The sequence below is a fragment of the Xiphias gladius genome, chromosome 1 (genome assembly GCF_016859285.1).
Source record: "Xiphias gladius isolate SHS-SW01 ecotype Sanya breed wild chromosome 1, ASM1685928v1, whole genome shotgun sequence".
Lineage (NCBI taxonomy): Eukaryota > Metazoa > Chordata > Actinopteri > Istiophoriformes > Xiphiidae > Xiphias > Xiphias gladius.
The window spans coordinates 9,194,230-9,221,298 of record NC_053400.1 but is presented as its reverse complement, the minus strand read 5'-3'; the positions used below and the strand labels follow the sequence as shown (position 1 = coordinate 9,221,298).

The following is a 27,069-nucleotide window of genomic DNA, read 5'->3' as shown; positions in this document are numbered from 1 at the left end:
TTAATTTTGTTTTGTTCAGGGATTTGGGAACAATTCTATTCAAATTTGTTTTTGTGCAAATAACTGTCCAAAAATACAGGAACTGACCTCAAAATGCAGAGCTGTATGTGTAGAAAGGGATGGATAATCATAGTTAGCTGTTCAGTCCAGTAGCTATTTCTTGAAAAGCCCAATGGAATACATTAACTTCTTAAACAAAAGTCAACCTTGTGACTTCTGTTTAAAAAGGCAGACCTACTTGTACCTGAGTATAATTGAATAATGGATGTAAACAAACCAAAAACATAAAGAAAGCTTCTACTATGGAAGATGAAAAACAAAACAAAACAAAAAAAACAAAAAAAACCTCTAGGTGTGGTCTCACCCTGGGGGACTTAGGCCTGGTTCGATTGAGACTGTTTACTCAGTAAAGTCTGACTGGCTGAATGCACAGTGTGAGGTCAGCCTCTCTACACAGATGCTATCAGACACGCTGAGAGGTACAAGGTCGACAATCACTTTTTCGCAATAGATAACAGGTGGGAGCAACCTGCGTATCTGTGTTTTGGGAGAAATGGAGTAAACACGTACCTCTCTGGACTGCCGTGGAGTGCTTCCAAGCTTCACGCCTGGGGAGAGAGAAGAGAAAAGAGACAAGGAAAATCAGCACTTAAGTAAACAACGTATTCAAACAATGTATTTCCGTCTTTGTGGAAGAGAGTTAGGCGCCTCCAATGCATCAGAGGCCCCAATAATTTAATGCCTCCTGTCATTTATTACATCTACTTTCGATCCCTGTCAAACGACCACTGCTCTACTAGTCCATAGAGGGAGGACAGGTAGCTCTATCTGTGTAATGAGCTGCCAAAAGCTTGAAAAGTTGGTAAATGAGTTATGCATTAAGGGTTGAAACAGGGGAAGAAAAAAAGCACAAGAAAGGGAGGGGGAGAAAACGAGTTGTTATTCTTTTTAATTTGGGTGAAAGAAAGAGAGAAAGAAAGAATGCTGTTTGTTTAATTTCTAGAGGAGAGCAGGAGAGTGATAGAGACATGATTGGTTTTGTGGCAGCCTTGGAGACAGGTGGTGTGTGTATTGGCAGATGTGCGGCAGCAGGACAGACGACATGTTTAGCGGTCTGTCTCCAGCTGGACATCTCCTTTCCTTAGGTCCCCTCATCCTGCTGATATGTAATCAGGCTGACAGCTCTGAGTGGGGCTGCATGGCTGCTGATGGGGGAGCGAAGACACCTCTGCCTGAGTGGCCTGTCACTTCCAATTTGAGGGTGGAAGTGATAGGAACCTGCACGAGGGGGTAGGAGGGAGGGCTGTAGATGCAGGCCACAACCTTCCCTAAGTGATGAGATCTGTAGAGCCCAATCTGACACTTAACACGCCTCGCTGGGGAGGGAATAAAATTTGTTGCCCAGATGCTATGTTGTTTTAGATTAGTATGCACTGGAGAGCTGTGTGTTGCTGTCTGGCTCTGTGTGTTGAATGTTGTCTTCATTCTTCTGAACGAGACACTGGAGGAAGAGGCGGAAGAGGAAAAAGAGGAGGAATGGGCTAAGGAGATGGCATGTGACATTTTCTAATCTTGTTTGGGTGCTGCTGGGCTATTTGATCTCCTAACCCTAATGTTAGCTCAAGTAGGATGTGCGTCTTTGATATCAGTTTATATTGGCGCATATGAAACACATGAATATTTATCACGGCACACACAGATGCCATTGCCAGGGAAACACGCCAAAACCCAACAATAGCAACGGTCTTTCAGTATCTGCTGCTGTAAACTGATGGAGGAATGTGCTCCCCTTGTAGCCCAGACCATCTAGTCAAGATACACGCTTGGTTATTGATCTTGAAAACCCCATCAAGGTTGTAATTGAAATCTCCAAAGGTTTAATTGGTTCCTTCAGAGAGGTGTTATGTCTGGCTGTTGTTACAAGTTTGTCACAGCTGTTGATGTCAATACTTTCACACTTTCCCATTCAATGTCGCACCTTCAAGCAGAGTACAATTTTAAACCCTCTATTGTGCCAGTCTGCTGAATCACTGACAGAATTCCAGACAAATATGCATGAAGGTATGCATGTGTTTAGTTTCTTGAATATTTGACCATTATTTATGTTCTGCAAAGGGGAAGGTTTTAAGAAAGAGGAAAAACGATATGCAAAAAGGCTAAATAAGATTCAACCCAAGGCATTGAAGTGAGCATACAGCACACCCATTTGTCCTGTTCAGCACTCTGTGACAAAGATGTCTTGTTAAAGTTGTTTTGAAAATGAAATCTGACATGGCTTGATTTGATTTGATAAATCTAGTCTTAAAAATCTGGTACAAATAGGGTTTGGATTCTGGCTCTGAAATGCAATATTCTCTCAAGCAGGGAGCCAAAATTACATTTCATGAGAAGAACATTTTTCCATGATAGAATATAACTATACAAGTAATATAACAATGTAAGCTGGATTTCAGTGGGATTTGTAAACATAATTTATCTCTGTAGTATCTATTTGGTTGAGGCTAATACTTGCTGTTTGATTGCAATTTCACACTCAGTCAATTCCATTCAGTATAACTATGCTATTGATTTTTACTGCTGTGCAGTGAAACACTGATAAATTGTTAAGACTGAGGTTTCATCCTGTGAGATGCAAGAAATTCATCCTAGTAATTCCACATACAGATGTAGTAGCAGTAGAAGCCCGAGATTTTCCAACAATTACTTATTGTAACGTATCTAAATAATCTAAAACTGAATGTTTCTTCAAAGGTATAATTTGGAAGTATGTTGAGAGGCATTAAAGGTTTATACTTTATACAGATTTGTTGTTACTGTATATTGTAGCATTAAAAAAAAAAGGATTCTCTGCAGCACTGATGGAGAGATTCAGGATAAATGTACCAATGGGGAATTCCGTAATGGGAAGAAAATAGTCCACCAATAACGCTGAAATAGTTTTTATCCTCAGATATTAAATGTCACATTCTGGTAGTACTGCTTTTGAAGCACCAAGGGCTTCCACTAAACTCATACAAATACAAAAATCCACTGGTGACAGCACAGATCAAAAGAAGGGGCCTCTGATAAGTTTTGCTTTGATTCTCAGGTATTTTAACTGTAATTTTGCTGATGATGGAAGCTGATTTAAAAGCTGAATAAACACTTGAGCCTTGTCCTCTGTTGCCCTCTAAAGTAACCTTGACCATTAACCTCTCTTTTAGAAACAAAGCCTCTGAATATTCATACAGACGACCAAGCATTACTGCATAGATCCAGATAAGCAAGGGCCACATCATTAGTGGATCCATTATCATCCTTCCCTCTCAAAGACCCTTGTATAACTCTCTAACAGAGACACACATCAAACATCCTTTTCACTGCCACTACCGCTGAGGAGGAGCAAAGGACAAAAACAATGTGAAATAATGAGCTTGTTAAGTGAAGGATTGTGGTCTCCATGCTCTGGGAGAACTTGTTAAATGTTCAGTTTTAACCAGAGACAGGTCAGGAGGGTGCTAAAAGCCAGACAAGGCATGTCCTCCTCCAGCCCACTATTCACACTAGGCAGTCATGCTGCACCACCAAAAACCTTTTGTTAGTCATTCAGCACACTGAGCTACTGTGACCTCAACCAGCTGCACTCCCCACTCTACCCAAAAAACCACCCACACCTGCACTCTGCCAAAGTCCTTATAGGACTTCTAACATCTCTGACTCTGCACACATGCTCCTCCTCCACTTGACTCTGTGTGGGAATACAGGGCTCTGGCACGCTGGTGTGGTTTATCAGAGGAAAAAAAAAAAACGCTTGAGAACAGAGGCATTAGGCTTTAAGCTCTGGTTCATTGATGTTTTAACTTGTTGTGGTAAGAGATAAAACAGTGTTTCTGTTGGTGCTGAGTCAATCCTGGACTGGGCCAGAGAGAGCAGCTGCTGGGGAGGAGGAGTTGATGGGTAATTAATCAGTGATTCAGGATTGAAGATGTGCTTGCAGAGGCTCTGTAATGACCAAACACGGAACATCTAAAATTTGTATTAGCATTTGATAACTGGTTCACGATTAGAAGGCTTGGAAGGTTTAAGACTTTCTTTTTTTCTTAACCCCAAAGCTATGGGGGCTCCCCACAAAGTGCAGTTTTGAGTACTTGCACCTTGCCTTCTATTTTTGTTTTTTAAATTTCAGAATAAAATAATATACTTTTCACCCTACTTCATTTATCTGACAACTGAACTACAACTTTGCATATTAACATATTACATACAACACATACAATCAGCTTATAAAATGTGATGCACTGCCAAATGTTTAACTACCTAGATGTATATAGAGTGGCTCCACTTCGACAAACTACAACATTGCCGCTTACATGTTAATGTATCATCATCATAATAACAACCAACAAATATAATTTATGATATAACACTTACAGGGTTTTTTTCTGCTGCAGAATGAGTACTTTTACATGAATTATACTTTTATACTTTAAACCTGAAATAACTGCTTCTTTTTATTTTTGGCCACTTGGGGGCAGTGGAAACAAGTTGTGAACACAACACTGACATATTATCACTTTTTAGGTTGATAGGGCGAACATGTTAGCAAACAGTTGCTTATTTACACATCCAGCACATACAGAGTAACTTTCACATTCATTTGAAGTTGGGTCTCTGGCCGTCTGATGCGTCCAATATTCACCCTACTTTGTAAGTCTTTGCAGAGCTGAAGGGAACTGCAGAGTTGGGTGATTTGATCAATCGTTAATATAAAAACTATATATATTTTATAATATAAAACCTTTTACTTGCAATGGAGTGGTTTTTACATTGTGGTATTGCTACTTTTACCAAAGCTCATGCTCTTAATACTTTGTCCATCACCACCAATGCAAACATTGAGGGCCATTGCAGGAAGTTGTGTACATCCCTGTCTGTTGGGTTGGCTGAAAGTCAAATGTAGTCTGTCAGCTACATCTGAAATTTCTCTCTCTGGTTCTGGTATCTGGATCAAAATGTATGTGCAACTGTAGCGGAGAGATCATTTTATGGTAGCTAATTTTTTCTTCTTACACAGCACAAAATGACCAACATACATCTGCAGGAGAGTTGGTACGGTTCTTAATAACCTAAACACTACTTCTCCAGTTGCTGAGATATCTGACAACTGAAAGATTTTACTCTATTTTTCAAACAAACAGGCCTCAGTCACTGGATTTCCCACCGTCCTCGTCATAATGGACCATGGACCACTCACTGATGGAGTAAAGTGCCATGAGCAATCAGCTGGCATTTGAGGACATGCCACCTAAAAAAGGTTTTAAGTGTCAGAGCTGAAGTCTCTTTTTCTCAAGTAAGTTGACAAAGCTGTTCCATTATTGCTGCATTTTGCGTGGTGATAGCTTCTGTGTTCATCTGCCATTTCTGTTCCTGGCTCTGTGTCCTAATTACACCTTATTAGTCTGCACTGTTTGTTGTTTCTTTTGAACACAGGATAATTACAGGCTTTTGATGTATCGTTGAGGAGTGTTTTTTTTTTTCTCCCTTTTGACATCTGTCAATGTCGTAGTTCAGTGCTTTATTCACCTGGTAGCTTTGAATAAAAAATACAATACTATGATGGTTAATTTTCATGATAAAGGATAATGTAATTTTGTGAACAGTGGCTTGCTAACCAGCGGTGTGCATTAACCTGCCTCTGGAGAACCCCTCCCAAACCCCATCATGACGTGCTGCTAACCTCCTGAGCACAATTCCTTTCTACTGCCCCTCAAAGGGTGCATTCAAGGATAGAGTTATTAGTGAAATCCATAAATTACATGATGTTCACAACACCATGGATGGGCTCCATTCCACCTTTGACCCCACATGAAGGTCAAGTGTTGAGAAAACTAGTAAATTGTCGGGGATGTGCTCTCTCATTAGTTGAAATTCAAATGAAAAAGAGGACACTTCCTCCAAGCGCCCACTGCATTAAGTCAGTGTACCTTCCGTAAATAACATGTGCTTTGGCTCGTAATTGTCTGTGGCAGAGCACAGGCTAAGCATACAAAGACTATATCAACATTCAGTGAGATAAAAACTGAGCTTGGTGGAAGACTATTTATGATGTGAGGCTGTGGTGCTCTATTAACACCTTTGCACTATTTTCAGAGTACTTTGCGTTCCTGCTTTGAGGCAATGCAGCTGCTCAGCTCATGCATCATCACTTTGATAATAAATACTAATCACTCCTACGATTGAGTTTATGAAAGGATTTAGTATGCTACAGTATTAAATGTATTAAATGTATGTATATATATATATATATATATATATATATGTATGTATGTATCTGATTCCAACGGTGACGCTGATCAATTGAAAACTGCACTGCAAAAAAGCATTGAGGCTACCTTAGAGAACTTTTAATGACATTTTTACAGACAGGATCCCCTAAATCGCAGAGTAATTGAATGACAAAATTGAGGCAATGGGATTTTTATCCTCTGAATGGACATGCTGTATAGTGCTTTAGAAATAGAAACCCTTCTTATAGAGCCACAAATGGCAAAAATACATTAAATGATAAAGAGAAACTGCTTCTATGTGGCAATACAGTCCTCAAATCTTCAGATTATTTTCTCTTGCTGGTAACACTGGGCACTGAACACAGCAGGAGAGGAAATAATTAACTACACAGATAGGAAGCTGCTGAAAGGGGTTATCAAATGTGGCACTGATTACTGTTATGACAATTAATTTTGACAACATTATATTCTCAGAGTCGATCCTACTTGGGGTAGTTTCAAGGTTGGGAAATGCAAAGACTTCCTAGGGCAGATTTCCATGGAAACAGAGACTCAGAGAGCTGTATGTGGGGATGTGGTGGGAGGTGGCTTGTTTTAATACCACATAGAGGACGGGGCACGGCAACTTTCATGAGGAGGCGTGTGTAAACAAATGCTACCTGTCAGCTTCGAGCCCAGAGTTAAGTGAATTATCTCGGCCAAGGCGAAGTACAGGAGACTTTAATTGGCACATATCTAATTTAGATGCTGCCGCTTTTGACTTAGGTGCAGACTACACACTGCAGTACTTCCTCTGGGAAGACAATGGGATACAAAAGGACCACATAGTAAGTACAGTTTTGGTTAAGTTTTCTGGTTAGAAGCCTGAAATTTGTGAGTTCAAACATGCTCTCCTGTAGCTTGCACAGGCAAGGCGAGATGAAGAATCCAGCAGAGGTGATGATATGAGAGGAGTGATGTGCTCTGATTTAGGTGTAGCCTGAGTACTGAGTCAACTATTCAAAGGGGAAGAGACGACAGACGAAATGTGAAGAGAGCCGCGGTACTGACAAACTTTACAGATGGCTATGTAGACAAAGTAGTCACATGGAAGTAGACTCTTTTCTTAGAGTAATACTCTAACAAGTAGGATTGTAATAATTTGCCCCAAATGAAATTTTTCCTCATAGACCTTCTGTATTGGACATCAAAACATTCAGACCTCTTGCAGAAATCTGCTGTAGTTGTACCAATATAGATATATTGTTCATGTAAATTTCAATGAAAAAGCATGAATTTACCATCAGATAATCAATACCTCCATACTGTTAGTAAAGAGAAACCACTTTGTTTTCCTATTCAATAGCTGGTTTAACATTTCATACTATGGGCAATGATGTTTAAACAGAAGCAAACTAGACTGGATATCAGAATAAGTTGAATTTTCAAAACTTTGAGACTCCTCATACGCTGCCTAACATACACACACATTAAGGCCAGTGTCTGCAACCGGTCCACATTAAACACTACATGAATCAGAAACCACACCATTGCTGACTCCCAACCCCCACTTGTTGGTTGGATCCATACTTTCCACAGACGGTAAGGATTGACAACACTTTCACCCCCACTGTCACTAGCAACACCGGAGCATTCAGGGCCGTGTCCTCAGTCTATTCCTATATAGTATACCGTGTGTTTCGGAAGCAGCATCTCTTCTTATCTCACACAGCACAAACCCATTTTTTCCCCTCCGTCCATATCTTGGCATCGCCTTAGACAGTGACCTCATTTACAACCAGCACACCCTGGACGTCAACAAGTGCTGTCAACAAAACTTTCCAGTCATCAGAAAATATCTGTTAAGCCACAAATCATCCTGCTATCCCACACAGTCTTCCCATCAGTCATGTTATATAGAGCCATTTACTTTCTCCCCAAGTGGAAAACAAGTTCCTAAAAATTTGACATACAGCTATCCAGCTGATTGTGCTCCCCACTATTTCCTTGAAATAGTCTCCTCTGCTCTAACCTGGAAAGCACACAAAATTGTATCAGTCTGACTACTCACTCCACTGCCACTTTACTACTCTCCCCCTCTCCTGCTGATACAGGACAATCATATATAGGAGGGCCTGCTTCAGCAAACGCTTTATTCCCCTTATCCCCACTACATGTTACATTTTAAATGAATAAATACAGAGCAAATGAAAAACTCCAAAAGGTTTGAAAACGTGCTTATTCAGCTGGTTGGGACACACGAGTTAAACAAGGGTGAGGACGGTCATTCCTTACACTACTGGATCATGGACGGCCCCCGGTGCTAAAATAAGGGCTAAATTTATCTGAGGTGAAACAGATGACAAATAAAATCCTTCTAATTGAATTAAACACTTTCATATCTTTCTGATTCAAACACAAACATCTTTTCAGAATGATCTCAAAAGAACATTTGCTTTTTTAAAATGTTATATACTAAAAGTGTCCTTCTCTGTGTATTTTTATGGTAGTACTCCAGATTTCTTTGACCACCATATTTTTCGTTGATTCGAGAGCAACCTGAGTTTTTATTGGAGAAGATGTGCTGGTCTTGACTCTACCTGTCAAATAAAAGAATTCAAAACAAAATTGTGCACCTCTAGTGCTGTTTTTTTTTCTTTCCACACTGCCATTGAAGGCTGCATGCACTGGCTTTAGGAGATTAAATGATTTGTTTCATGAACTCTTTTAAGTCTTTTTTTCTCGCAATTTTCCATTTCTTCTAGATTAAAGACAATGCCAAATCCTTTTATCACGACCTGTTGGGACACTGGTGGCGCACTCAGGTGCTGCGATCAGATGCTGCTATGTCTTCGTTAAGCCTCTGCTCCCCTGTTCACCTCTATTTGCAGTGAGATTGGGAACTGGAATTGGCCCTGTCACTGTTTACCCTGTCGTCACATTTGAGTTAGCTTCACGTTCTTTTACACACCCCTTGTTTTCCTGTCAGAGCACTACTGATTACAGCAGGGACTGATGAGGGCAGACATGTGAGTAAAGCACAGGGACAGCGCCTGAATACTAAGTGAATAGTTAGGGGACCGCCTCGACACACTGGTACATCAGCAGCTTCAGGATTCACCCTCTGCCTACAGTTCACATCAGTCCATAACAAGGACATGCAGTGCCAAAACTGCTACTGGGAGGGGGATATAGAATTTGCAGATTTTACAAATCCCTGGACCATCCCAGCCAATATTAGTTCCTTGCGAACAGGGCTTAAACTCTATCTGAACTAGATTAGTTTCATTATGACCAGTCATACGATTTTAATAATCAGGAAAGACATACAGAATTGTAACCCAATAAAAATTTTATCTCTCGACACTTTTTTTATGTGCCTAGACAGTTAACTTTCTGAAGAAGCAAATTACCTTTTTGTTTTTTGTTTTTTTAAAAAAAAACAAAGATGATTTGATAAAGCAGATAGCATAGATATATCAGATTGTCGATTAGATAGTCTGAAGTGTCTCTTGTCATTTAGCAATTCATTTTGGGGGATTACTTTTTAGTCGTTTTTAGTAGATGCGCTTGTTTAGTGAGGGTCAACATACAAGATGAAGATTAGATCATGTCCTTGTAAATCTGGTCAACAAACTGTAATTTGAGTCAAATCACATGGTGCCTTAATCCTGTACGAATGGTCCCCTGGAATAACACACGTAGTGCTAATAAAAATGCCATCTAACCCTCCCCAGTAAAGCTAATCAATTTCAGAGAAACAGATGATTGAAACTAGCTTAAGCCTCACTGACACTGAAGATTGATTAGCAATGTTTTATCAGCAAATGCATTATGAGTTGGGAAGATTAGGACCAGCATCCGGGTTTACTCTGAGTAACTTTATTTCTTTGTCAGTTGTCTTTCAGCCATGCATTGTTAGCATGCCTGCTAGCTCACCTCTGAGCTCCAACCACCCCACAAACAAGACCATTTCTGGCCTTCATAGCAACCCCTGATTAGCCTCGAGCATTTTTCTTTTCTCTTCTTACTCGCCTCCGGTCTCGCCTCTGTTTCCCTCTACATTCTCTCGATTATCATTCTTTCCCCCTCCAGATGCTGGTCCTTTACTTCGTCCTCTCCCAAGTGTCTTATCTCCTCTCTCTCCTCCACTCCGGTCCTCTCCAGTGCATCACCTCTGGCCTCCAGTCGCCAACCTATAATTTCCTCTTGCTCCCATCTGTGCCCTCTGCGTTACTCCCGGGCTACATTCAGGACAACCAGCAAAACAATAACAATAACATACAATGAACAGATCAATATGCCTATGAAATTTGTACCATTACAGCTCCTGTGAAAATGGCAGGTTTCCCCGTCTTCAGCACTGCACGGTAATAACGATGGAAATAATGACGGCAAAAACTTCCTTCTTATCCTTCTTAGACATTTATTTTTCTGTTTTTTTTTTTTTTTTTTTTTTTTTACAGAACTTTCTTGTCCCACAGTGCTCTGTATGGTTGAGCTCTGACAGGCAGTGAAGTGTGTGTGAACATCTGAACAGAGCAGCACTTACTCAACCTCTCTACAGCTCTGTGCTAATGAGAGGTGTGTGCGTGAATACTGCAAAGGGCTGTTGCGCTGACTGACACTCCCTTATGCCTGAAATAACTCTTACACACGTCAGGTGGTTGTTGCTCCAAGGTCCCTAGAGCTGAGGTGTCATTTATGAAACACAGCTTGTTTTTGCTGCAGCTTACATGCTGCTGACTGCCAGCCCCCCTGCTCTTTCTGTTAAGGAGAAAACAAAACCAAAAAAAAAAGATCAGCCAACAGCTGAATAATAGATGCTGATTGAAAATGTATCTGCAATTAAATTCTGCAATTTTAAACATTACATACTCATTATGTGTTTTTTCTTGACTTTTATATTGCACAGATTTTGTTGAACAAGCTTCACAAAACTCTGCCTCTGTTGACACTAAACTGGTGGATGTTTGAGGATGTTTTGAAAATTCAGATTTGCTTTGCTAGTCCAGGGATCCTAAATAACAGCCTTCTGTTCACAATGTATATGTATATATATGTAGATATATAGATATATATATATGTCTACATTTATATAAAATATATAAAATATCTATTATATATATATATATATATGTCAGATGTATGTATATGAAGCAAACTGAATAAAATATATATATTTTCTATTCAGTTTGCTTCATTTTTTATTACACGTGAAGCACCTGGTCAGGTATTCATAAACTACTGGCTTGCTTTGAAAATCAGTTGAAAACCATCCGTGGCAAAATGTCTTCGATCCCAGAGTTCTCTCCTGGTCTCTGCCTGAGTCTGTCTGATTACCTGGGCTCAGCATTTAAAATGCTCATTGAGCCCCAAGCCCTCCCTCGTTCTGCTATCTCAGGCTCCTTTCTTCTCCCTGTCAGGGAAAATGCCAGAGAGGTGCAGTGAGAGCCATGCTCCACTCCCAGTGCTGGTAATTTGACAGCGAGCAGAGAGGATGCAGAATAATTGGAATAGCATTTACGTGTCAATGTGACACTCAGTGTGAGCCCAACATTTAACGTGTCTGACTGGAATGGGAGGGAGAATAATGCAAGTTGGAGATTCCTGGAATAGATTTCACAAGTTGTCTATCTAAAGCAGTAGTGGGTTAATTAGACAAACTAGACATCTGACCTTTTGTCAGAGTTGTTTGTGTCTTCAGCTGTGGGAGAACAGATTGCAGCAATACAAATGATGATTTTGGCCAAACTGTGGTCTTGTGAACAACAAGCGAATGCTGTCCAGAGCTGGGTCTCTCAGATGTTTTAAATTGGACCTAACTCAGTGGAGCAGATGCGTCCAGAGACAACAGGATGATATGACTGGCAGCTTTCACAGAGTGGTGAGTTTTCGGAGAGCAAATCTTTCACTTATCGGCTGAGGCAAATAGTGGTAAGGCAAGTAATTCTTGTCTGAAAGTCAATCAAAATGCATTAAGATGATATGACTGGCAGGTTTCACAGAACTTTTTAATTGGTTCCTTTCACTGAACGGTACAGTTACACAGCTTCCAATGTAAAAAAGAGTGCATCATCCTATTAGTAGATGACACATGAGCAAAAAAGCAAGAGCCTGTATTTCTGGGATAAAGACCCTCATCCTTCAACAAAAGCCACATAAATTTCAGCGTCACTAGTGTTTTCGTGCGGTTTGGGCAACAGAGGATGCCATGTTGGAGAGATGCTGAGACGAATTAATTTATCATAGCTTGTGTTTGTGAGCCAATGTTGGTAAGGGAGGTCTCAGTGGCATCTGAATGCTCCAGTCATTTTCAAGACACAGACCAGACAATACAAGTCCTGGTTACAGCTTCTTTGGCGCTGCTGGCTAGCCAGTGAGGATGAATTTTTGTCCCCTCCTTTTCTGCTCTCATCCTGGCTGCTGCTTCCAGTCTCAGAATAGAGGGACACCACAGTGTAATGAGCAGGATTACCAAGGGAGACTGGCAGGAATAGTATGGTATCAAAGGAAATCCAGTCAGGGAAGGATATTCAGACAGCACTCCCGTTCTTTTATTCATTGCCTGCGCGCCCAGAGTGACTCAGCTCACTCTCCTGCTGTCAAAGCCTGTCATTATCCATTAGTGTGTTTCTGCTTCGCCAGGGACCGCCCACTGCTGCTGCTGGCATGTGTGAGTAGGTGCATTTGTGATCAGGTGCAAGTGTATGTTGTGTATGTACGTGTGCGTATGTAGGCTTGTGTGTGTTCACATCACAGTCTGTGTGCACACACTGGAGGTGAGAGTTTGCCCTGCAGGCTCCTGGTAGTGGGCAGGTTTGTTGATTGTTGTAGCCGTGGTAATGCCTTGTTAAGCACCGTGAGTTTGATAAGCAGTAACAAACCCTCCATTAGGACCATTCAAACAGATGGAAAAGATCTCCTGCTGAGCTTTGAGAGGATTGCCCTGCGTGTGTATGTTTTCATACCTGGTTGTAAGTAACTGATTAATTGCAATTCAACATTTAGCAATTATGCATTTCCATTAATAAAAATTATTTCCTTGTCCATTTTAACCCTAAATGGTAATGCTTCATTTTATGGGTATGTTATGGGTTTTATGGATATATTTTATTCACAATGATTTCCTTGGACATTTCCTGGAAAGAACCATATAATTTAATACTATTTGTCGGGAAAATAGGTAAGTAACCAAAGTAAATGTACATCATTCCTAAATTACTATTGGAAACTCAGTTTTACATCAGTTATTTAACTCCATGTCTTCATTTTCCATACGATTGGTACCAAATAACATACTTCTTAACAGGAAAATTCCTCAGAACTTATTCAGAAATTATGGCCCCGCAAAATTAAGCATTACCCCCAAAATTTTATACCTTTTAAAATGAGCCGATAATGTTGAATAAGGGACATGGATGTAATTTAAAGTAAGAAAACAGTCTGACAAATGTGAGTACATTTTATAGCTGCCAAACTGGCAGTTTCAGGACATCATCATTAGACAACTTGATTGAGAGCGAGCAGAACTGGACTAAAAGAGGGAAACACCACATGTGTCTCCTGGTGAGGTACTCCTGATGCGGTTTCTTGTGTTTTATTTATTTTTGAAAACCATTGAAATATAAAAACATAGAGTAATAAAGTAAGCAAACTGACTACTATCAATCACAGAGATTGTGATCAGTGACATTAATGACGACTGCTCACCAAGACACAAAACTGAGCCATCATTGTTTTTTTTTAGTTTGTGATACGCAGCTTTAGACTTACTGATACAGTAAGTCTAAAGCTGTGTCCAAAGTCACTTCCCATTTTTTTTTAATTAACTTGTGAATTCTCATTCAAAGGTCCAACATCCAGAGACGAGTGGAAAAAGGAGAGAGACTCGAAAAGAATGAGAGAAAGACCTGGGGTTCCTCTGTTAATCTGTGCAGTTAATACAGTATTAGCTCTTTGCAGTCCAGCGGTCAAATTTGTGTCTGAACACACCTTGAAACTAGCTTTCTTTGTGTTCACAACTGTTTTGTCAAAGAATCTCAGTGAATCAAGGAACGCATCACACAATGTCAAGCTATGACACAGCGAGATGCATTAATTTACAAATACTAGTAGTCGCTCTTCATTTTCAGGTAGAGATTTCCACGACACCAGCACTTCTTTCCCTGAAAAAATGCCAATGTTTAGATTTTGGGTAGCGCTCCACTCTGTCACCACCATTGGGAGGGCTGAGACACATTACTGCCTTCTTTTACTAATGACATACTGTATACACCGTGAAGTTTGTGCAGTTGCTCCAGTTCTGTAGAGTCAAAAGTTCCAATAGTAGAAAAAATAAATTTAATTTTTTTCATTTCACCTTGCAGTACACTGAAAACTGTGAATCATCAGGAAATGTACCCATGAGAATTGCAATTTAGTCAAGTTGCAAGGACCCCAGTGTTCATATATAATGCCGCACCTCTGGTGGTGTGAGTATATGACAGTGTGTGCACATTAAGTGTGTGTCTATATGATAAGGCTATGGAGGCTGGGCCTTAGGCATTGCTCCTCTTTTCTCTCCGCTCAGTTGTGCTCCCTGAGGAGGTCAGGCAGTGGGCCAGAACTGCCGGGCTGTTAGAGATCCAGATAAGATGGACAGAAAGAGAGGAAGAGATGTGTGCATCAGTGCATGTGTGTGTGTGTGTGTGTGTGTGTGAATGTGTGAATGAGGATGGGAGGGCAAACATATATCTTTTCAGAGAGAAAAAAAGAGTAGTATCAGATGAGAGAAAAACAGGAAAAAACAAAGTGAGAGAGGGGGGAACAGTGGGAAGTAGAGATCGATATATTGAGAGAGAGAACAGGGACAGATGTGATGGAAAGAAACGGACAATGCTTGAACAACAAGAGAGGAATAAGGAAAAGAGGCAGTGTAGCAAGGCTGAGAGGTAATAGACAAAGAGTCAGAGAGAGAGAGTGATGGAAACAGAGGGTGAGGGAGAGAGAGAGTGAAGGAAGATACTGAGTGAAAGAGAGAGAGAAAGACAGAGAGACCATAAATTAACTGAGCCAGCAGGGAATTCTTTCAGGCCGTCTGTCAGCTGTGTCCACCTGAGGGTAAAGTCCTCTTTGGCCATCTGTAATACACAGCCTGAACCCTACCAACACCAGTGATGATGTGATGATTTTTTTTTCAGTAACAAGTAGTGTGTAGGATTTAAAATAGGTAATCACATTCCTTCCGGTAACTCCAAAGTTGTCTTATTTACATCCTGTGTCCTCATGGATTGGTTAAGTAGACACTTAACTTTGCCGGCTGTTTGGTTCAAGTGAGGTAGCGTAAAGTGGGTTTTTGAAGAGCGTTTTGGCTGAAAACAGCTGATTGCTGCAGCTGGAAACCACACTGCTGAGAATGGTGAGATTAAACTGAAACCATAAAATTAAGGGCCATAAGACCTATACAATGCAATTTGCTGGTATGGTGGCTTTTCAGGTGCTGCAAAGCTCCTTTGACGATGCTGGGCTGAGTTAAAAATAAATAAATAAACAAAGTTACATAACAGGTGATGTCACTTATGACTTTTGCTGTAGAATAATTACTAAAGCAATGTAATTACATTTTCCATGAGTAATAACTAACAAGTAAGTGATTATATTTTTTAAATACCAGAGCCAAACACAACCATGTACACAGGAAGGCCAGCACTTCAAGTCCCGTGTGGTTCTTACATAGCAGTTGTCTTCTTACATTTTGAATCAACACGTCACATGATGGTGTGTCACATCTCGCCAAACCACAGGCACAGTTCTGGTTTCAAGGATAATAAGAGCTATGCAAGATGGAAGTTTGGGGTCTTTTTAGTGAATTAAAAAAAAACAGAAACTTAAAATGCAATCCAAAAAAAGGTCTCCTCTGATGTGGTTTTGTTCATTTAGTAAGATTACGATGATGTAAGATTAAAATGAAAAGATAAAAAAGAAGCACAAAAGAATCTAAATGACAAAAGATTGTTGTTTTGATTCTTATCCAGCTGTTTCACGTGAAAGAGAGAGATGTCGGTCAGATTGGTCTGTTTGCATAAGTTGTAACACTACAGCAATTCCTCTCAAATGTTGTCCTCCAAACTTGATTTATTCATTGGTTTTATTGTGTAGTCTGTGTAAGATTTTTTTGTAGGAGGTGTAAAGGAAGAGGGAGGTGGAGTATCCAACTGCGACACCAATCGCAATGTCTTCAATATCTTAGAAATTACAATTAATTAGAGCAAGATTAGAAACTGCTGTAATGTAAACATTTGGTATTAAAGAAGAGCACACTTGAGGCAAAGTAGGAGGGTTGAAACTGATTCAGAAATACCTGTTCACTCTATTAATTATCATTTACATGGTCCAACACAGTTGTGATTGTAACTCTAGTAATGGTGACAGTTTAGTCAAAGTATTTGCTAATAATGTATAAATACCCAACTTAGATCAGTTTCAGTTAAATCGCACATTTCTTCCTCACAGAAAATAGACTTGTATTTCCTGATTCAGTAGGTCTAAACGAACTGAAACATTTTTCACATTCTTGCATTTTGTGCATGCTCTCTTTTAATGTATTCGGTTTTTGTGAGTCCACAAAACTCCACGCACACTTGTGGACTATATTTTATATAGAAGCAGAGAGGAAAGTGGCAAAGTATTATTTACTTCAAGATGCAAAACTAGCAACATAACAGTCAAATATGTCTGCAGCAGCGTGACTAACCAAACTCTGAAGACTCAGTGTGTGAGGGCTGTAATGAGACGAGCATTAATATACAATATTAGTTTCTGTTTCCTAAAGCATTCGCTGAACAACAGCACTCACTGGGATGAGCAGTATGCCCAATATGTAGTGCTACTGCTGTGTCCAGATTGTCTACACTTCAATGAAAATGGAGACATAATGCTTCCTTTGCAATCACCAACAGTGAGCGCTGTTGATGTACAGAATGAATCGGGCCATGAGGGGTTACGGCAACCAGCCAGGAAGAGCTGGTGTCAGACTCAGAGTGGCAGGGTGATGTACTGAAAGTGGTGCGTGCTTCTACAAAATTGGGCATTCATTGTACTATAAAGGTCATCGGTACAACCCCCCCCCCAAAAAAAAAACCCCTTCCGCTCTGTTGTTTTGTCTGACACAATTTGGTTCAAGTCCCTCGAAATCAGAGAGGAAGAATCAATAGCTGCAACTTCACAGTGCAATTGTACAGGGAGAAAAACTCACCATCCTGCAGTTGCTGTTGCTACCTTACTGATGATATCCATCTATGTACATTAAAAAAACAACATATTGCTGCAAACCCAGTGAAGTTGACTGGAAGCTTTAGAAATAGTTCCTCTTAGAAAAAAAAATAACATCATCTAATGAAGCACTTTATCACATAATAACACATGATAACTCTCCTAATGTATCAGAAATTACAGACTGAGGATTCATAATATTGGACTGTTTTGAGGATGAAGATTACCTTCACTTCTCAAAAGCTTTAGAGAAGCTTATTTGCTGGTGAACAGTAGAGGACTGCAGTCCTGATGGGCAGTTGAGCTTCACTTTGTGTTACTGTGTGTTGCAGAAAGTGAACACTTCAACTCCATGCCCAGTCATCTTAGGTTAAAACTATGTAGCTCCTCCAACACTGTTTTTGTGCTGCTTGCTGTTTGATGTTGCTGACCTAAAACTTTAAGCTTATTTTATCATTGTACTCACAGCATCAGTGAAATTCCTACATTGAAAAAGTGAAAGAAGCTATTCCCTCCCCCTGCTGTGGCGTTCTTGCCTTTATAGCTCAGTCTTTTTGTCTTGTTTTGTAGTGTGTTGCGCTATGAAACTGTGTTGCAGAACTTGGCCGGTTTCTACCCTCAGCGGGTCGATCGACTGACAGCTCTGATGTTGCATGAAAAGCAGGTTCGACTGATGAGGGCTCCGGTCGGGCGGGAGTTTGGCCGTCGGTGCGTTACGAAAGCGCCGGCTCTATGGGAGCTCTGTGTTATTGAGTGGGGCTCACTTTGAACTCGGTGGCTGACAGTGGACTTACAACAAACAGTTCTGGGGGGGGTGATTGGAGACAGAAAGATATGGAGAGCAGAGTGAGAGAGAGGCACTGATAAAAATGACACCAAGGGCCAGAGTGAGAGAAACAGAGATAAGAAAAAAAAAAAAAAACGGGGGAAAGAGAGAAACAAAAAGCAAAGAAGCACAAGAAACAGAAATAGAATAGCAGCAGAGTACAACAGAACAATATGTGACCCAAATATGACAATACAATAGACCAGAGAGAGAAGTGGGCAGAGATGGGACGCTCCCCACAGCCTCTCACACGGTAATTATTCACGAGCGGAGATTGCTTCATGTTTGAAATTTACTTCTTTTGTAAACTTTCTGTTAGTTGATGCTACTATGTTTTACATTTAAAGAACACATCAACTTTCTGATCCAATAATCTAACAGGACCACATCTATGATTTTGCAGCCCAATGTCCTGGAAACTCTGTTTACATACAACTAATTTTCAAAAGAAAATAGAATCATGGTCTTATATATGATACAAAAAAAGTCGCGCAGTGACACTGATTTGAAGCACGAGACTAGACATATTTACTTGAATATTTAACCTTTCAATATTTCCCTAATTTTAACCGAATCATTTTTTAAAACTAACCAGACACACAACACAAACCCTAATCTGCCGTGTTACAGTCCTGCACTTTGCAAGCCCACCATCAGCCTTGACCACCTCCCAATGAACTCTGTGTGGTAAAACAATGTTGTACTTGCTTGAATAACGAAATGCTTTCCTGTGAACATACTCCAGGCAGCGATTATGTTTTTTCAAAAAATGTATTAATAGTATGTAGTTATAAATTTTAGGAGAGATGGTTATAATTATGGAATGTACAATGTCATTGCATAAAGTAAAACTAAAATTTCAACGGTACTGTATTTATAGGCTCTAAAATGTTTCAAATACACTTAATATCGGGAAAATACTTCTTTCCCCACTTATAGTCAAGCTCACATTGGTCTCAGCCAATTATAAATGATATTTTTAGCATCTGCTTCACAAGCTTCTATGAATAACGGATGTACTAAAGGGACACTAAAAAGTGCCTCATGGGAGCTCATTGTTTTTGAACAAAACCCACTAAAATCTCTGTACATAAGCAAACATGCATGACTGTCGTTTGGAGACATTTATCATAATGTTTTCTTTAATACTTGTATGGATTTTGGGTATAACCTTAATATGTCCAGTGCAGTTTGTGTATAACATTTCAACTAATCAGCTTTTTTGACATGCAGGGCCATTTTGCAGCGCTTCTGGAGGTGTGCAGGTCTACTCCTCAGCAACCCACAACAGGTCTCTCAGCAGAGCTCTGCAGAGACATTTAGGTGTATATTGCCAGACTGCTTAGTTTTGCTCTAACAGCTATTAAGCCATATAAAAAGATCTTGAAAATCTTGAGTGTTTCCCTTTAATATGCAAGCTATGGCCTATAAATTTAGGATCAACTTGAGGTATTTATCTTTTCTCGTCACGGAAGAAATGAAAATCGCAGCAGATAACATTTCAGATCTGTGTGGTCTGAGCAGACTATAATGTTCCTCAAATTAGTGCATGAAATAAACATATACATTTTTTTCATCACTTTTTGCACATGGTTCCATTATTTCCATCCAAATTTAACGCTGCAAAGATAATTATTATATTAATGTGAGGTTTTGGAATTTTTTGTTCCTTCTTTTTAGTTTTATATCATCGAAGTCCACTCTCTGTGAGATCAGATAAACTGCACTGGAAGTGTTGTGTCCCCTCAGTGCTGGAACATCAGACTGAATGTCACGCCTGTGCATCGGGGAGAGCTTCTTGCCACGCTACTTAAGCCATTAATCTGTCCTGTGCATCAGTCAAATAGTGAGATGTGCATGGCGGCCGTGAGTGAACAACAGAGTGGGGATGACATGAGCTACCAGGAAGATGAGCTATCAATCAGGTGATTGACAGACTTGTGAGGGACTCACAGTAGCTGAAAGCTAAAGGAAACAGCAGATTGCTCACTGAGATGAGAAAGGAGGGAGTCAAGCGCCGTGCCAGCCATCCTGCCTAATGATGGCAGCCCACAAACCACATACCGCAATAGATCAGCCTTGCGTTGTGTCAGCGCAGCATTATTAATGGTAGACACTTAAAACCTTATTACAGCCTCAGCTCATGGGTACGCCTGATGGCTTGGAGGTTCAGCCCGGCAAGGATTGGCCAGGTAATGAATAAATGACACGCTTAACCATTCCACCATAATAATATTGCGCTACATTAATACCAGAAAGGTAAGGAGGGAGTTTATAAAAGCGGAAGAGCAGCACAGTCTCCAGTCACAATCACAGTTTCCATATGAAGAACAATGGCAGTCAGGTTACAATAATGACTGCCAGACAGCAGCAATGAACAGGTGAGATTATGAGCTGATGTGATAATGTTACTCCCTGTGGTCCATTTTTATATTCAAAGGAACTTGAATACCTGAAGTATGACATGGCTATAGACTTAATACCTGTCATTAATCTTCACAATGCCATCACAGAAAATGGGCGAGTAATTCAATCAGCTTTTCAGTGTGGGATTGTCCGAAGCGAGGGTCAGCCAAAGCCAGAGGTGGACTTTAACTGTCATTAACAGTATTCCTCAGCTTTACTGAGTGTTTTAGCATCTTGCAACTTTACTGTTTTGGTTCACTCTCACTGCTTTCATTAGCATCGTTTCAAGCAGGAACAGGCAGCGTTTTCGATGAAAAAGCCCTGATAAACCCACTTTACGCAAGCTAAACAATAGACAGAAGAAGGTTAGAGCCTAGCTGAATACAGGGGAGTACTTACCTGGTCAAGAGCCAAATATTATTTGTGCTAGGTTGGACCCTTCATCCCCCACAGTGCTGTGCAGTAACTGCGCCACCTGCCAGCATGGAATGAGTGCCTCCTATTGAGTCTTTCCATCATTTTGAAGGTTATGACACTTTGATGTAAAACAAGCTGCTTCATTTAAATATTGCATGCTGTAGCCTGCGTTTAAGGTGGCTCTCTGGTGTACATGTGGACCATATCAAACATGTTGAATAAAAACAGTTACCAGGAACGCATCAAACACTGTAAGAATTAAAGCAAGTGGGCGCAAAAGCAAAGTGTGCTTCATTAAAGGGGTAAAAAGTGGCCTATAATCAGGACTTAAGTGTTTTTATGCTCAGGAGCAGAGTTTACCTTTCATGGTTATGGGATATAGCTGAGATATAGATATAGCTGAAATGGTTATTTGCTTGGACCGTGCATAGGTAGAAAAAACTAGAAAATGTATTTACTAATTCACAGGTCATATAAAAGCATCAGTATTATTAAACTCCCCTTGGTTGGATAAGTGTGCCAGGCGCAACCGTTGACATTTTGTTCATGCTACAAGAACCAGACAGCCGCTGTCAGAACTAAGTCAAACTGTAACTGAGCCAGGTCTTGCAGTAAATCATCCACGGATTTTTAGATGATAGAAATGGTGAGGCTGCAGTGACAGGTTCTGTCTCTTACAAAATATAATCTTTATAAGTGACAGAACCAGTTAAAACTGGAATAAACTGTTGTGGCAGAATTTTATTATTTAGTAAAAACAAAGGCTTGTTCGGGTTTGTTTTGGGTTTGTTTCGAAAAACAGGGCCATCAGTACTCATATGATATGTTCAAGAACTTGTGTTTTACATGAAAACACTTGTGTCCTCATCCTCACACTCTTAAGAGTTTGTGACAGTGTGTCATTGGTAAAGGCACACCCACAGCAATATCTACAGCAGGGGAAGGTTCAGCGTCAGCTTAACAAGCCAGAGTATATCCCGTTGGTACAAATTTGAACTTGTCTACAGCGCTGAATGACGTGAACCATTTGGCCTCACTTAACAACCTAGAGAACAAATGTAAGCTAATTACCGGTATTGCGATTGCCACTAGCTCACCTACAGTGTGTGTTGAGTGTTGGTCCAAGGGGTGTCCTTCTGTTACACAGTGGCCCAATAATCCACAGCCAGCAAAGATAAAAGGCGACTGTACATCTACTAATTAGCCTTAATTGCAAATGAAACTTGGGAGGAATCATTTATTGCAGTGGCTTACACATTAGAGCTCAATTCAGATGTTAAAGCCTGTGACAAACAGCACTGTGGGGAGATGCTCTCCTTATTTGCCAGCTTTTCACGTTAGTTCCAATTTCCTTTGCTCCTAAAATTCAGCACTAGAGGGGAGATTGGCTCCTGAGACACAATCTTTCTCCAGTACCCAGTGATAAGGTCATAATCTGAAAAAATGAAAGCCACCAGAAGTTTCTCTGCCGTTAAAGTGAGAGAAGTTAAGATAAAAAATACAATTGTCTTTCTAATTGTGAATTTTTGAGTTCTGGCTTCTCTTCACGTTAGGCCTAATGATCTGTTTCACATTGGAATTTGCTCCTGTTCAGTTTCACCGACATTAGATATTTCAGTGGATGTATTCCAAGTGTCCTTCCACTTTCTCTGCAAACTCCACAGAAAAAGTTGGTATCTATCTAACTTTTGGCTTCATATCAGGTAAAAAAATGGATTTGTATCCCCGGGGGAGTGGAGTGGGACAGACTCTGTCACGATCAAAAGACACTGAACACACTATCAGCTTTTTTCCTTTGTCTTTGCTTTGTCTGATGAAATGTGAGACAGGTAAAGGGATAACATTAACATTTGCAAAGTGTCCTCAAGTTAATGGACAGCTTTTGAAACATCCTGATGTATCCAGCGTTACATTTTCATTACAGACATTTAGTTGTTGGGCTAGTTCTGAGCAATTTACAGTCAGGGTAGCATTAAAATAAGCTTCATATCTTACATCACCAGTATCACAGCCTTGTGTGCCAGCATCAGAGTGCTAAGTTTTGATAGAAGCAGCCAGAAGGAGCCGTGTAGGAGGAGTGACATGGGTGAGTTTGTGAAGGGTGATGACAGAGCAGGCTGCGGCTTTTTGGATGCTTCCCTGCTGAAATGGAGGTGAATGAAAACCTGAACCCATAACAGTCTGATAGAGGATACAGGAGGCTTCCCCCTCTGCTATGACCCCTTTGGTGAAATGCTAACACCCATGTCTGGATCAGAAAAATATGCAAGTACAAAAATTCCATAACACCATGTGTACTATCATGATTGAATCGCTCTACAACAAGAAAAAGCAATAAAATCAGGAAGAGTGATGCCAAGACGAGGATCACAACCCTTTCAGAATCCATATCCTACAGACCCGAGTGCCGGAAAAGGTCAGGTCTGTTTTCAGTGGAGGCGGCTGGAGCTGGATAGACTCCAAAGCAACTGGTGTGGAGAGAGCTGGTGGAAGGGCAAATCATCCTGACCTGGCAGCAGCCCCCACTGTGTGGGCGCCTCCTACTATCTCTGGTCATCTTTTCTGGTCATTTCTGTGTTCATTTTTCTTGAAAGCGCACAGTTTTAATTCTGGATTCAAGTCCTCTCATTGGGGCCACCTTTGTCTGATTTCTCGGAAAAATCATTCGTATTAAATAGACAGAATGAAAGAAAGAAAAAAGAAAGAAAGCAAAGAGGAGTGATGTGAATCACATCATTGTAGTGGGTGTGGCTGATGCGCCTTTGGGTGATACTGACATTTTGCCACAGAAGATGATTCACACTGCTGCTCTCTCAGACTCCTGTTCTAAAGGGCTTTTAAGAACAGGAGCATATTGTGCTGTAGCAGGATAAATGCCACCCACAAAGGCCACAGTTTCCCTATTTCCTACCATGCCAAGTTGAGAGGGGCTTCAAATATTCATAAGCATTCCCATCAATAAAGAAAAGCTGCAGTCATCGCCTCACCACCACACAGAGAGCTCTAATGGCCATGGGACTGAAAGGCTGAAAGGTTGGTGGTGGGGCGAGGGTGGGCTGGTGATTGTTTAGGATGATGCCACCTCTCCCACAATATTCAGGAGTAAACGGGCACTTCACTTATGGGGCCACTTTTTGTCAGCGTCCATTCTCCGACGCCCTGTGTGTATTGGCTTTTGCAAACGCATTCCTGTGTTCGGAAGCGTCCCCCAGACCTGCCGGCGTGGTCTATATGAACTTTGCTGATTGAAGAATTGTGATTAAGTGATTAAAGCTCAGTCAAAAGTTCTCATAAGTCAACAAAATAACATGCTCTCTTGGCTGTTTGATTTAAGCTGCGGACCTGAGAGAGTGTGTATGAGGATGAAGCAGCAGGTGTAACGTTTTGAAACGTTTTGTCATTCCTAAGAAAAAGTCGGCCCTCTCACAAAAGTTGCTACGAAAGAGAGAATACAGAGAGCTGCAGCAAAAAGCTGAGCAACACTGTTGGTGATTTCTAATTTTTAAGCCACTTTTTTCCACATTAAGCATATTATTACAACATTAATGCAGCAACAGGCATGCATTTGTAATTACCTCTTAGATAATTGAAGCCCTAAATGTTTTCATTCTGTGGCAAAAATTGAATTTTCTAGTGAACATGGTCATGGTGCAGAAAATTAGACATTAATACCAGGATATTAGAGTGGAATTGAATCTCACAGAAAAAAAGTATAAAGTTATTTGCGCTCGCTCTCTGGGGTGTACCTGTCAAACCCTGATGAAAGGCCTTAAAGTTAAAAGATCCACGAAAGAGACTCTGGCTTTTTTTTCTGCTGATCCTCTTTGCACATGTACTACTCAGAGCAAATATTAGCATTAGACTGAAAAAAGAAGAGAGCATTTGAATGGTGGAGGGGGTTGTGTTTGCATACGTGCTTGTATGTGAAGGCTCTACTGTCAAACAGGAGGCATGCTGAGGTTCCCGTGTGGAAGCAACCCATGCAAAGCTACGCTTCATTAAGTCTCTGTCATGCCAAAACCTACGGCAGATCTGATATAGAGGATACTGTTTTAGAACTCCGGGGTTACTCCAATAGCATGCAATTTATTTGACACCACAGCTAATCTGAATGCTCCATCTTATTCCAGCGTGTTATCTGTTAAAGAACGGCATCTGTTCTTAGCTGTGGTGTGTTAACGCCCAGTGCGCACAATCAATCGCCACCCCCTGCAAGCAGGAGATGGATTACAGTGCTTTCATGGGAAGAAAATCACCTACATTAGCAAAACGAAAGGCCACCGTCATATACAATGAAGCCAGCCTCCCATAAAAAGAGATCTTATTCCAGAGGGGGCTGGGTGGAGCATGAGAAAGAACAAAGAGAGAATGAAAGAGGTGATGCCTGCAAGTTCCCATAAGAACTGAGAATCAATCCTCATAACAAAAACACTTTTTGCTAAGTTCAGGATAGAAATAGCAATGGATGCAGTAAAATCAAAACTGCATCTAGTATGATTGTGAGTTTGCAGTCTGCAGGGCTTGAAGCAACAAAAAATGTGCACTCAAATTAGAAATAGTTCTGATGAAAAAGCACGAACTTCTAATTAAAAATTTTAAAAGCATGTAAATTTTGAATTTAAATAACACACTGTTATTTCATTAGATTTATGGTTTGATTAATATATTGTTCAGTGAAAAACAGAGCCACTTTTACTCATCACCACTCTCTGTCCTAAATCATTTATTGTATAAACAACACAGTTACCATTTGCAAACACAGAAAGGGCAGAAGTAACCAAATTAAGAGATGAGGAAAGTTAATTTAAATTTAAAATGGTGTGATGAAACTGCATGCAAACTACAAGAGATTGATAAAGTCTCAAGCAAATAATTATTTTGAAGTGTGATTAAACACTGTAACAGGTTAAATAACCCTTTCAATAATTTCTCATGCTGCAAATTCTTTAAAACACATGCAGTCCCAAGGTTTTGATGGGTATTGTTTGATGTGGCTACTTTTTAGTTTTGGAATAGCTAATCACTTAGAATAATCTTGTATTTTGGTTTTGATTTTCTTTGCATTACAATTTTGTCCCAGTTATATTAATGTTGCCAGAATTTCATTTTGGTAAACTGGTTACATGAATGTTGTTTTAAAGAGTCTGGATCAGACACTTTGTTTTTGCAACCCCAGGTAGTGATTCAGGCAAAGATGGGTGTTTTTGTACATCAAAATCTCGTCTGGTGCAGCTTTAAGCTTTGTGGTGGAGAGGATGGAGGTTAAGGGTAGGATTATGGAATGAAAATAAATCTGACATTATGCAGGACCCCATATGAACAGATGTGTGTGAGTGTGAGTTTAAATATTTATTTACATGTATAGATAGCAATAGTATGTGCAAGAGCACAGTTTCTTGTGCACACAAATAGGTGCTTTTCCGTGTTTGCCTTTGCTGTTCCTGCAGGTGTGTGCACACGAGTGTGGTTGTGCTGTCTGAGAGGTAAAGCCTGTATTATTGGGCAGCAGCCCTCCAGCTCACAGCTCTGTGTGTATACAGTCAGAGCAGTTGGACAGAAAGAGATTGCCGCCACCTGCGGCTCGGCTGGGAGCTGCTGCAGAACGAGAGCTGAGAAAAAAGAGGTGACGAGACACGGTATTGGAGAAGAGGCGAGTGGAGGGAGGTGAAAGAGGAGTACATAATTACATGGCAGAGCAGAAGCTCATCTCTAGGTACTCCAAGAAGCCCCTTCCTCTTTTCTACAGGGCACACACATACACATACACACTTGTATACTTGTACTTCTATCTGTGTGAGGACACTCATTGACATGATGCATTTCCCAGCCACTTACCCTAACCTTAACCATCACAACTAAATGCCTAACCCCAACCCTAATTCTAACCTGAACCCTAAAACGAGTCTTAACCCTCAAACAGCA

The 27,069-nt window shown here is 40.5% G+C and overlaps 1 protein-coding gene across 1 annotated transcript in view; it reads right to left on the bottom strand.

Moving 5' to 3' along the window:
• Positions 1-27,069, bottom strand: part of LOC120794058 (carbohydrate sulfotransferase 8-like) — a 160,410-nt gene that overhangs the window by 2,158 nt on the left and 131,183 nt on the right. Inside the window, exon 3 of the mRNA XM_040134661.1 lies at positions 571-608. Within this exon, the coding sequence (XP_039990595.1) occupies positions 571-608 (38 nt within the window). The remainder of the gene's footprint in view (positions 1-570; positions 609-27,069) is intronic.